The sequence below is a fragment of the Ostrinia furnacalis genome, unplaced genomic scaffold (assembly GCF_004193835.3).
Source record: "Ostrinia furnacalis isolate ACB-3 unplaced genomic scaffold, ASM419383v2 OfSCF7368, whole genome shotgun sequence".
NCBI classification, from domain to species: Eukaryota; Metazoa; Arthropoda; class Insecta; order Lepidoptera; family Crambidae; genus Ostrinia; species Ostrinia furnacalis.
Genome location: NW_021137607.1, coordinates 710,040 through 721,564, shown reverse-complemented (window position 1 = coordinate 721,564; position 11,525 = coordinate 710,040). Strand labels below are relative to the sequence as shown.

Sequence of the window (11,525 nt, the reverse complement as noted above, 5' to 3'; positions counted from 1 at the left end):
TTTATTAAAAGTGTCGCATCGGTTCGAGGAAAGTATACTTTTTAATGAATATAAATGGCGTCTTAATTACGAACTGGTTCAAGTGCGTTCACCCGCGCACCTCTGTGCATGTAACACGTCATCTGATCTCATTTTATCCTACTTCAAAAATAACAAATCTGGGGTAAATTACTTGAGCATGTCATCTATGTATGATGGATATTGAAAAACAGAAGATAAAATCAGATATTTGCTAGGCTTCGGCCAAGATAATCACGAATACGAGTCCCAATCTAAAGATCCAGTCTTTCCCAACGTCTAAGGCTACAGTTTAATGATCTCTACGTTAATGAGTATTACGATATTGGCAAAGTTGTTAATGAGTGGAAGGATTCAACTAGACATTATCTTTATGCGCAAGCCTTGTTAATTTGCATGGTCAGCATTAGGGCATGGTTGTAAGTATGATGCATGCACACTGCAATTCGACGAAGATCTTTTTCTAAGCTTTTAAGTTTAAAGCGATCTCTAAAGATTCAAACATTTTTTATCTTTTTTAATTGATAAATAACTCAAGAACGAGATTTACTTTTTCTGTACCTACGCGTGTATGATACTGTAACACCTCCGTAACTGCTGAACCGATTTCGATATTTTTTCCATGCGTTTGACCGAGGCTACTTAAAGGTCCCATTCGAGGAAGATAACGTCAGTTGGGTCTGCTAGTTTCTTACAATATTGTGGCAGAAGTTAATGTAACTAAATTCGATATTATGAGATCCATCTAGTTACTATCAATTAACATGAGATAAAGTTTGGAAAGTCAGTTAGGTTTTGAGACAGCTGATTAGCAAGAATTACTGCCACACACCCCTTTTAAATCCGTATAAATTAAACATTAATTAATACAATCCAAGCATAACTCTCCAGGTCACTTAATGCGATAGCGAACCGACTTCTACTTGTGTCAGTGTTATTATATTACGCCATGTAAACCGATAATCGCGATTGAGATTCCTTTCGCTCTTTTATGGGGTACTTAATGCTCGCGATGTAAAAGCGTCGTTAACATCGCTTTAAACTTACAGATCTGTTTTAATCTTGTGACAAGACGTCATTGTTATCCGCAGTGGATATTAGAAAAGCTATTGTGAGGCGCGTGCCCGGGATCTCAGCATTTCCTTGGGGAATTGTTTGTTATGCCCAAGTGACATGAATAATTGGAATCCTTTGATCGGAGTAGCGCCAAAATGGGTTATGTTCCTGTTAAGGCACATCAGAAAGCGCCATTATCTATTATGGACTTATTTCAGGTACGATTCAATGAAGGCATAAGCCGTTTTGTGAAGACTGCATTAATAGCTAGTGCTCGAACTAATAAATAGTCAACTTCTTGCATTGGATTAGTTTCGAAAACTTTTAGTGGGTGTTTAACCGTCGCCACGTCGTCATTAGACTTCTTGTTAAAGCTCTATTTAATTAGGAGTTAGTTGAACTTACAAAATAATAAGTAAAGTTGTGTTTATCTTAGGTTTGTACTATAGTGACTAGGTCCTAAATCCTCCGATACACGAACCACTAAGTCAGGCAGTCGCCTGATCGGTCGAATATTAACGGATAGAAAGGAATGCCTACGTACGATACGGGTTATACGGCTAGTATTGAGGGTATCTGAGGAAACAACAACCATTGCGGAAGGCAGCCTGCCTAGAATGAAGTGCGGCGGGGTTCGCAGCCACGCACGCGCCTTGCGCAACCGGCGCCGGTGAATGGAGGCTCCGCCGCGAGTGGGCGACGCTTTTTATCAATGAACGGCGAATTTGTGTCGTACGCACGCCGTCTCGTGTCACGGCCGATCGCCGCAGCCTCCCGGTGCTTCCAACCTTGCTAATGGAAAATGTCAACACGACAAAGACGGCCACTGTTGCGCTTAGGCTTAAGCAACCTCAGCTAACTGCTAGCCTAATGGGCCATTCAAATTCTAGCCAGGCCATCGCCATTTGAAGCTTAGGTATTGCAGTGCAACAAGTGTTTTCGTTTATTTTTGGACTAATGATCTGTCCTAAATAATCTTTTGTATAAAACTAAGTTCTGCTTTTAAGTTGATTTATGGTAATACAAGGTAGAGCTTATGTTAAATAATAAATATGACATAATAACTTGTTGTTTTCGAAGATACAGACAAATATAAATAGGCTCAGACTGCTGGATCTTTATTAAGACGGTTTAGCACTTGGATATACTTACTTATTTATTGCCAACGGACACTTGGTGCTCTATTTTGACTCTAAGTACAGGCTGTTGATTCAAGGGCTTTTTCGTAGTTAACAAACGTTGGTCAAAAAGACTAATCATGGACTTTAAGTTCTGTATGTATAATCTCTCAATGTGAACTAGGTGTGAGCACTACCTAGGTACGTATTAAAAAAGGTAGTACTTTCTCATTAGCTCACGATCGCCCTGGTGGCTCGTTGGTTGCTACACTTGCTGCCGTGATGTTAAATGCAGATCATGTTTGGAATACATTTGCATAACGACAATGTTTTAATTACTTATGCTAATTCATACATTACTGTAGTTGCTGTACAGCGATTGGGACTGTGTTACGTTTCCTTTTAAGTTAGACATTGTTTTCGCTTTGATTTTCACTAGCTTTTACTTACAAACATCACTTTGTTAGTCTAATTAAATATTGATTGAACTTTTCTCTTCATTAATGTCTTAGAATTGATTATATTAATGTGTATTTTAAACTGGCTCTAGATGAGATAGTTAAAATTGAAACTTTAATTACTGACGCAAATTGGCCTAACCGAGTAAAATCCATTTATCCGAGTTTCCTATTAAAGTCCGATAAATTAACTTCTTGAAAGATACGACACCAATCAGACTTCTTAAAGCGATCTGTCACAGTATCAATTGGTAATTTATGCCAGTGAATTTGAAAGGAAATAATTAATTTATTTAATTGCTTTGGCACTGTTAACGCCTCCAGTTAGCCTTCGTTCAAATTTAACTATGACGTCGTCGCCGTAGTTATCTCGACCATTGAGAAACGACTCGCTTTATTTGGCGCTGGCTGTATTAGAAACTTTCTTAATGTAACTTTATCTTAGGCACTTGACCTTATTCTCTAAACAATAAGGCATAAATTGGTTATAATCGCGTGATTTATACGGCGTACCGTTAGGTGGAAACTGGATATGTCCTGTGCGAAAACGGAGAAGTGCACTGGTCTATTTTGAAGCTGATCAATTGCTGTGTCCCTGTCAGATCAATCATGGTCCATGAGTGGGCTCATCTGTCCTCTAGACTCATCATAGTCATTCCAAAAATATACATCTTTAATTAAAAGCTAACAAAAAATCTAAATGCTTTACCGTAAAAAATACATATTCTCGATGAATTTTACTCCTAAACAAATAATGTCCTTGCCATCTGCAATTATCCTTTTAAGCATTTCTTCAGAATTTTCATACGACCACGCATTTTTTACACAAATAAATATTTCGATTAGGGTTGTTCAGTTATCATACTTATCATACATCATTGGGTTGTTTCGATTTATTTATAGTGTGGTTTTGCTTTTATTGGATAAACAATCGAATATCGGTTGTCACTTTATGCAATCATTGGTTCGCAAATTCGAATCACACAGTTCGGCCACCTAAGTAGTGGGTCAGCTTGTTACTACCGCAGATTGTGTTGCATAATGCTCATGCCGGGCCTTCTTCGACATTGCATGTCTAATTGCGTCATCCATACATACAAACGACACACTTTACAAACTGTGAATGGTGATTGTAGTTAAGGTTTTCGTTTAAATTCCAATTGATTCGAGTACATTCAGCTGGTGGTCTTACGCTAGATTGCTAAGTGACTAGGCCTACTTACTGAGAGGCTTGCTCGTGAATGTAAACTTTTTAAATTGAAGAATTAATCCATGAGAACATCATGCTGTTCCAAGTAAGACAAATAATACGATTAGAGATTTTCCTTATTTTGTTTTCCTTTCCTCATTAACATTGTATTAAAACGAAAATAATTAAACTGAAGTATTTTTCAGTCTGTTAATGCCTTTTTCCGGAATTGCTCTTTTTGCCCTCGCCATTGCTACCTACTTACTTACTTCCGTTTTCCTGTTTTTACAAAAACAAAGTACCTATGATGAAATACTTTATTGTAACTGTATAGCCTGGGGCAATGTAAATAAATCACATAATATGGTAGAGTCCAATTTGCTTGAGCTTATTTTTTAGCCTACTCTTACTTCTCTTCTTCTTTTGACACAATTTCCTTTTCTTTGGATTTTGTAATGTTACATTTACCAGACTTGATACATCTAATTTACTGTCCAAAATAACTTCCATTTTTGCATAGAATGGGATGGAATAATGGAAATATTTTTAAGCCAAGCATCGTATATCAAATTGGAATCAAGCACATTCAAAGACTGATCAAAAAACATAAAAGTGCAAACCACGTCCCCTTATAATGCTCACAACCCGTTGTTTACATTGAAAGGCAAGTACCACTTATCAGTCCTTTATCCGACACAATAGGCCCTATCATAATCGGTTGCTATGACATTTTACGGGCCATCTTGCGGGAGAAACATCATTATGTTTGTATTATCATAGAAATCGGGCTGTTGAATTAAATGATTGATATTATAGCGTCGCGCGGGCGTCGCGTGGGCGTGCGTAGGCGGCCGGAAGGAAGCGTTTTCCGCAGCTGCGCGCGCGGCCTTCTATGAAATACTCGTAGGGATGGAAACTTTGGAACCGCGACAAAGCCTGCTTCTAATTTTGACTGAAATGTGGGTAAGTTGGGTATTTTTTGAACCAATCTTTTTTGTGAATGGAGCTTTTACGTAAATTCCTACGTTGTTCAAAGCCAGTAAGCTTTTTAAAGTACTAGTTATCTCACATAAAAGCAATACGCTTTGATTGGCACCAAAATTAACATTGTTCTGTGCTTTACATTAATTAATATAGGTACCTACGTAGCAATTTTAATTTGGTTTAAGGTAAACCACAGATAGGAATAATTGAGTATCGCGCAAGCGTTGTTTCAAACAGTGATGAACACGTGTATTTTCATTTATAGAAACTGGATGCTAGTCTTTTTAATGTCAAGGTGTTAAATTAAAATATTAATCAGGTGATGTTGGATGGTAGGAATGGAAGGATAATGAACAAGGTTAAATAAGCTTTTTAAATGATAAAAAAAAGTTCAAATTAAAATAAATATGGACAGAAAGTTGACATGATCAGTTCAACAATAACGTTTCGCCTATAACCCTGAAGCATTTTCTTTCAGTGGTAACAAATAAATAGAAATACTTACTATGAAAGCTTTCATCTAGTTCTGGTGCAGATCTTCAGTGCTTCAGTGTATGTACAAAGTCTATCCTCATTCAAAAAGCATCAATAAATAGTAGATACTCGTACAAGCTTACTCTCAGTGCAGAGATCGATCTAAAATTATACTTATTTTTTTGGAAATAATGCTTTTTACTGTTTTTAGATTTAAACAACTTGAAACTATCTTACCTACATATTTTAAAACTATAGTTATACTTAAACTATATCTACCTAATTAACTCCCGCCAAAACCTCTCATGTTGCGATACAGCCAGTATCAGTATTCAAACGTGTCAGGCTGTAGTTTCTCTCGAGCGGCATTTCCGGTCGGAGGGGCGCGGGGCACGCGACGCGCACACGCCAAACCGGTCCACTAATTTGGTCTTTCTGGAGACCAGTGAGGGGACTATCGATAAAAATATCGGTAACCTTGAATATAGAGTCTTGGATGGGTGACTCTGTTTATTCCTTAGTTATATGTATGTCTGAGTGAGGTGGTTAGGTCATAGAAGGCCTTAATATGACCACAGATTTCACATTATTTGTGGACTAGCTTTTGCACGCGGCTTTGTCTGTATGAATTTTGTTCTGTCACAGAAATTGTTTATCGCGTATTGTTTTTTTTTTGTAATTTTATTGGCGACTCTATCGCTACAGATACCTATCCATGCCATGTTGATTTTCAGACTTTCTTACCCCAGTTTCCTCTTACGAGTAGATATGGGATAAATTTTATTCCTGAGACCCTTGTTTATTCATTTATCGATTGGAGTACTCCTGTTAAGTTTCAAATAAAATAGTCTATGTGAAAATAAGGAAAAAATTATGCATACTATGTTGATTGTCTCACTTTTACGTACCTAGCTAAGGTAACTACGGTTTTATCGATAAAATCACGAACCACAGCACTACTTTGAAGCCATGTCGATTAATTTACGATAGACGGGCTTCCTGTCAGAAAAACCGAGTTCGGCGATATGACATGTTGACCGTTGGCCAAGAATGCCAGGCTTTCAACAGACATGTTCATTAGCTCGATAACGCCATGTAGGCAATTGTAGCGAGTGACAATTATTATTAATCAGATATCTAACATGTAAGAGAAAAGAAGATAGGGAGAAAAAATAATGAAGCAGTTGACGTCGCCCAGCAGGTCAGTAATATTTTCACATTGTAAAAATTTAAAGTCACCTTTTAAATACTTTGAACTAGCTTCTGCCTACGCGTTCGCCCACATTTATAATATTTTTCACAAATAAAAAACTTTATCATGATCAAAAAGTCGTAGAAAAATAACAATTCTGAAACACTTTATTTTTTACTGAAAGCATAAAAATATCTCTATCTCGGAAAATAATTTAACTTCCTCTAACTATTAAACTCTTCATTTTTAGCTACAAAAGGCTTTACAAGGCTCAAGCTATACCTACAATCTTAAAATGCGTGAAATCTTTCAAACATTTATTTCGTAATCAGGAAGTGATAATTCACTTCAATGTTCATAAAGCATTTAGCGCCGAAAAACTTCTAGGAAATAATAAAAGCGGGACCTCATAACGATTCGCCATCGGCTAATTATTGTTTTCAATAATTTGCGGTTAGGCGGTTATTCATCTAGCATCGATACTTTATTTCCAGGAATATTAATCATTTACTGTCTATTTTAACGTATCGTGGTGTCATGTTTTAAATGTCGTGACCTAGTCAACAGTTACAAAACAATTGGCTAATTATTTTTGTGGCGCCATAGAATTTGTTTTTCGGTTAGGTATTACCTGAGTCATGGTTTAGTCTATGATTGAAGAAGACTGCATCATTATACCGAAGTTCTATACTGCGTATAAGATTAGCTTGACATGCTGTCGTCCCTTGCATGCGAATGTTGAAACAATAATCGTAAAACTTAGAACGTCTGTTTTGTTTCGACAAATCGTAAAAATACACGAAACATCATTTCATTGTTATAAATACACGTATTGGACTCTATAAAACATAGAGGCTTATAACTGTAATTCGAGATAACTCCATAGATTCTAACAAAGCGACTCCCAACAAAAGGTTGCAACATTGGAATTTATAGCGGAAATAAATTTCCCACAAGCTTACAATATTCGAGTGTAACTTGAGCAGTAAACTGATTTTTGCAGCGACATCCGAAAACAACGGCAATAACATTTGAACATTACGTGCAGCTATAAAACGGGGGACCACCGAGGGTCGGCTGCGTTCTCAGAAACTGGTTCATTCTCTTTCATTCATCATTCACTTCTACAGTAAAAGATCTCGGACTTTTGTCTAGACACGATGTAGTTATTACAAGTCGTCTATATTAGATCTTACATTACTTCCTACTTACCAACAGCTGTGTAATAATTATCGACATTTCCTGTGGATTTTCCAAAAAAAAATCTTTATATTACCTACAAACCAGTCCTAAGCTAAAAGGACTGCTATAAGAACTATCAAGTATACAATACCTAGCAATTTCAGAGATGATACGATCGAGTACCTATTACTTAGTGATAGACTGAGGATTTTTCTTTAAAGATTTAGACAGATGATAGATGTTATGAAACCTACATACATAGAATACATAACTCAAATAATACAGTATTCCGCTAAAAGCCCTTTGCCAGCGAACATAAAGGTGTCCAGCTTTATCTATCCGTCAAGCATAAATCACTTGATATAAAACCAGTAGTTAGGTCGAGATGAGAAAATAATTTGTTTATATAAATTAGGCTCGGTGGCCGCGTGTGGGACGCAGTAGGCTTTCCACTTCTGAAATCTTTTTAGGACGTGGACAAATTGTCCTAAAAGGTATTTTCAGTATCTTTTCTTGAAGTAGAGTCTTCTCAGAGGATTAGAGATAAATCTTATGTGGTGCCAATTTTATTAGTCACTCTTATCTCACTAACCTTGAAATACTTGCGTACCTAATGATTGTTAAAATGTTTTAATAGTTCGAGTATACTAAGGAACAGAACTCTATTATATTTACTTACTTATTAGCTTACATAAAGGAAGAAAACAAACTTCGATTAAATTGAAAATGTTTAGGAATGGTGAATCCTGTTTGCAATGAAACCGTTGGCAACCCTACCGGTAGGTTAGAGGCAGTCGCGTGCGCAGCCTACGCGACTTACGTAGCCATTTTTCTTTGGCTGTTGAAACGAAACAAAAGGCGTATGTTTTTTGTTTCGATTGCACATAGTTACGAAAGGAGTTAGGTACTTGGTAGAATAAAATAGGTATCAAATGCCTAATAAGGAGACTTTCAATATTTAAGAAAAGGGAAATATACCATCGCATCAGTAAGTAGAATCGGTAGGCTGGAGAAGAAAAAATAAGATGAAAAATAATTTATTTTATTAATTAAAACATGGTAAACTTTGTTTGGGTCGATACCTGCTCTCGTAAGTTCACAAGATTTTCAATTGTACACTTGCCTGCGACTACGTTTATGTTGTAACACATAATCTGGAGCTAGATTTAGACTGTTAGGATGCTTACTTTATCTTATAGGAAAACTTTCCTGGGGGGGTGCGTAAAAGCCTTATACGACAGATACTAAATTCAACACAAATGAATTACTACATACTTAAAGCAAGTTCATTTGCAATAATTAGGTACGCTCCTACTAATTCATCGCTAAGAAAATATAATCGACTTTCAAATTACTTCGAACTTTGTAGAGATTGAGCTTAAAACTCTACTACTAGCGCCATCTAAAACTGCGATCGGAACAAAGTGCCCGCGACGGGTCCACAGAGGTTCTTCCCTCGGAGCCAGTTGGCTAGCACGAAGCGAGAGCGCGTCGATGGCACGGTCGGCAAGAAGTTGTTTCCATCCGCCTGCTCGAAGAGAAGGCCGAAGTAGCGGTGAGGACCGGTCCCGCGAGGTGGCGTTGGCGGCTTGTAACCTGGGGAAAGTTTATGGAAAATTTACAGTAATAGATACTAGTAAGTAGACATTCTAGTAGGTATCTATTAGCACTAGTGAGTTTTTTATGTCATGATAATAACTTTGCCTCTAAATCGAACGGTACCAACTTAACTTTACCTCAAATGTATTTTTTAAAATGTGATAGAGCCATAGGTAACTTGCTGAATAAAATTTACTTAATGTTTACTTAGGTGTCTAAACTCGTTGCCTACCGACGTTTACATAAGTAATAACGTACCCAATTTTATCACAATTTGTATTTGTACACAGTTTTTTTCATTAAACTAGAAATCAAATTTTAATTAATCTCACCTCGGTAATCAATGCCTGAAGTTTTGCTGCTGTCCTTTGATTTTAAGGCAAGCCCCTGAAAATGATTATAAGACAATAATTTAAAATCTTATTGATTCTTTCTGAAGTGTAACTTAATTATGAAATAGGTAAAGTTAACACTTAAGTCAGAGAAGCATTTTGCACATAAGCGATATTCGTCTTGTATGGTAGGTAGGTACAAGTATACAAATTAATGAACAGGAACTTACGCAGGTTATCTTTTTACTTACAGGAATGTTAGACTTCAGCAAATGCAAGTAGAACTCCCCTTCCACTTGTGGTGGCGCATCTGGATCCACTAGAATTATTGTGTAGAACTTTTTCTATAGAAAAAAAGTAAAGATTACCGTCTAACCAAAGATTAGATAACATTCTAACCGAATGAATTAAAGTTGATGAATTGTATTACCGAATCAGCCAACGCGTACTGGAATAAGGGTTCTTGTATGAACACCTGCTTTGGAAGCAAGACGTCGCAGTTGTGGTCATTGACCATGGTTCCCCCCACGCTGGTCACGTTTAGACCGGTCAACCTGTCACATCCCTCCAGAAGACTCTTTACGTCCGTGACGGAACATTGTAGTGATGCCCCATTAGCACAACTCAAAGAAAATATGAGGAGAATACTCGAGAGCAAAGAAAGCATTTTGCCTCCGTGTGTGTAGCAAGATCAATTTAATACTACTAACGGTGAAGTCAGCTTTTTCAATTTGCCTAATGTTAGTTAAACATTGCCAGTTAACAATGGTATGACGCATTAGTTTCAAACAAACTGTTCGTAAACGAAAGCAGAAACAGAGGTACAAGTGTAGTTTGTGGGTATTTCTCATCGCCACGGTTCTCATCGTCACCTTCGTGGCAAATTTTATTTCTAACTTATTTCAACTTTTTGTAAACAAAAATTGTAGCGCTTGATGTGAAGAGTGTATTCTCAGTAAATCAGTCAAATAGTGAGTCTCGTTTGGAAGATTTAACGTTTTGAATTTTTTGATGCCACGAAAGTGATTCTGTACTTCACAGCAATAATTTTTTCAAACTTTACTACTGTAAATGACTCTTAAGTGTTTATAAAACATATATTTTGTCTAATTTTCATAGATAAATAGCAATAACATAATATAAATAAGTACCTACTTAAATACAAGATAAAATTTTACCGATAACGTCACCTACTAAATTACAAGATTCTATGCAATTGGTTTTAAGGGGGATACTGGTGGCATTCTGAAATGCTAAAGAAGCAAAAAAAGGATTATCAGTACCTCAATAAAAAGAACTCTAACTGATTATTAGTCCCTCAACAAAAATATATTTTTATTGAGGCCAGAGGGCCCCGTATTTTTATTGTACAACTTTTAACTCAAAATTCAGATTAAATTTATCTTACAAACAGTACACAGTCACATATTATAGACATACATACAGTCATACAGACAGACAGACAACAAAAATACGAGGCCCTTATTTTTTTATTGATGTACTGAACTCTACTTACCACGTATTAATTTATTAGTTATTAAAATATTGTAAAAACATAAACACCAGTCACTATATTTTAAAATAAACCAAAGCAAGAAATCACTTTCGTGGCCTAAAATCACCTTCGTGTATAAAACACCACGAAGGTGATGCCACGAAGGTGACGAAAATTTTAGTTTTTTATGAATTATCCTTAAATTTGAATTTAACGGTTCAAGTCGAATACTACACAAATAAGTCTAACATGTTAAGTTTTAAATGGCCTAAGTTTCAATTAAATTGTTTAAATTTTAGAGGTAGAAAATATAGTTCAAACAAGCGACGGTATGTCTATGGATAATCACAAAAAGTTACGTATTTTTTTCGCGGAGCGACGATCGACCTATTTCACCTCCCCAATGGCCGGAGCGCGACTGACGTTAA

The 11,525-nt window shown here is 36.5% G+C and overlaps 1 protein-coding gene across 1 annotated transcript; it reads right to left on the bottom strand.

The window, feature by feature from the left end:
- Positions 1-8,745: 8,745 nt before the first annotated feature.
- On the bottom strand, positions 8,746-10,415 carry LOC114364317 (phosphatidylethanolamine-binding protein 1). The gene is made up of 4 exons (XM_028320430.1): positions 10,033-10,415; positions 9,854-9,946; positions 9,603-9,657; positions 8,746-9,267 (listed from the first exon to the last, which is right to left on the bottom strand). Exons 1-4 carry the CDS (start codon positions 10,267-10,269, stop codon positions 9,074-9,076), a joined length of 579 nt encoding a protein of 192 aa, XP_028176231.1. The 5' UTR covers positions 10,270-10,415; the 3' UTR covers positions 8,746-9,073.
- Positions 10,416-11,525: the final 1,110 nt, after the last annotated feature.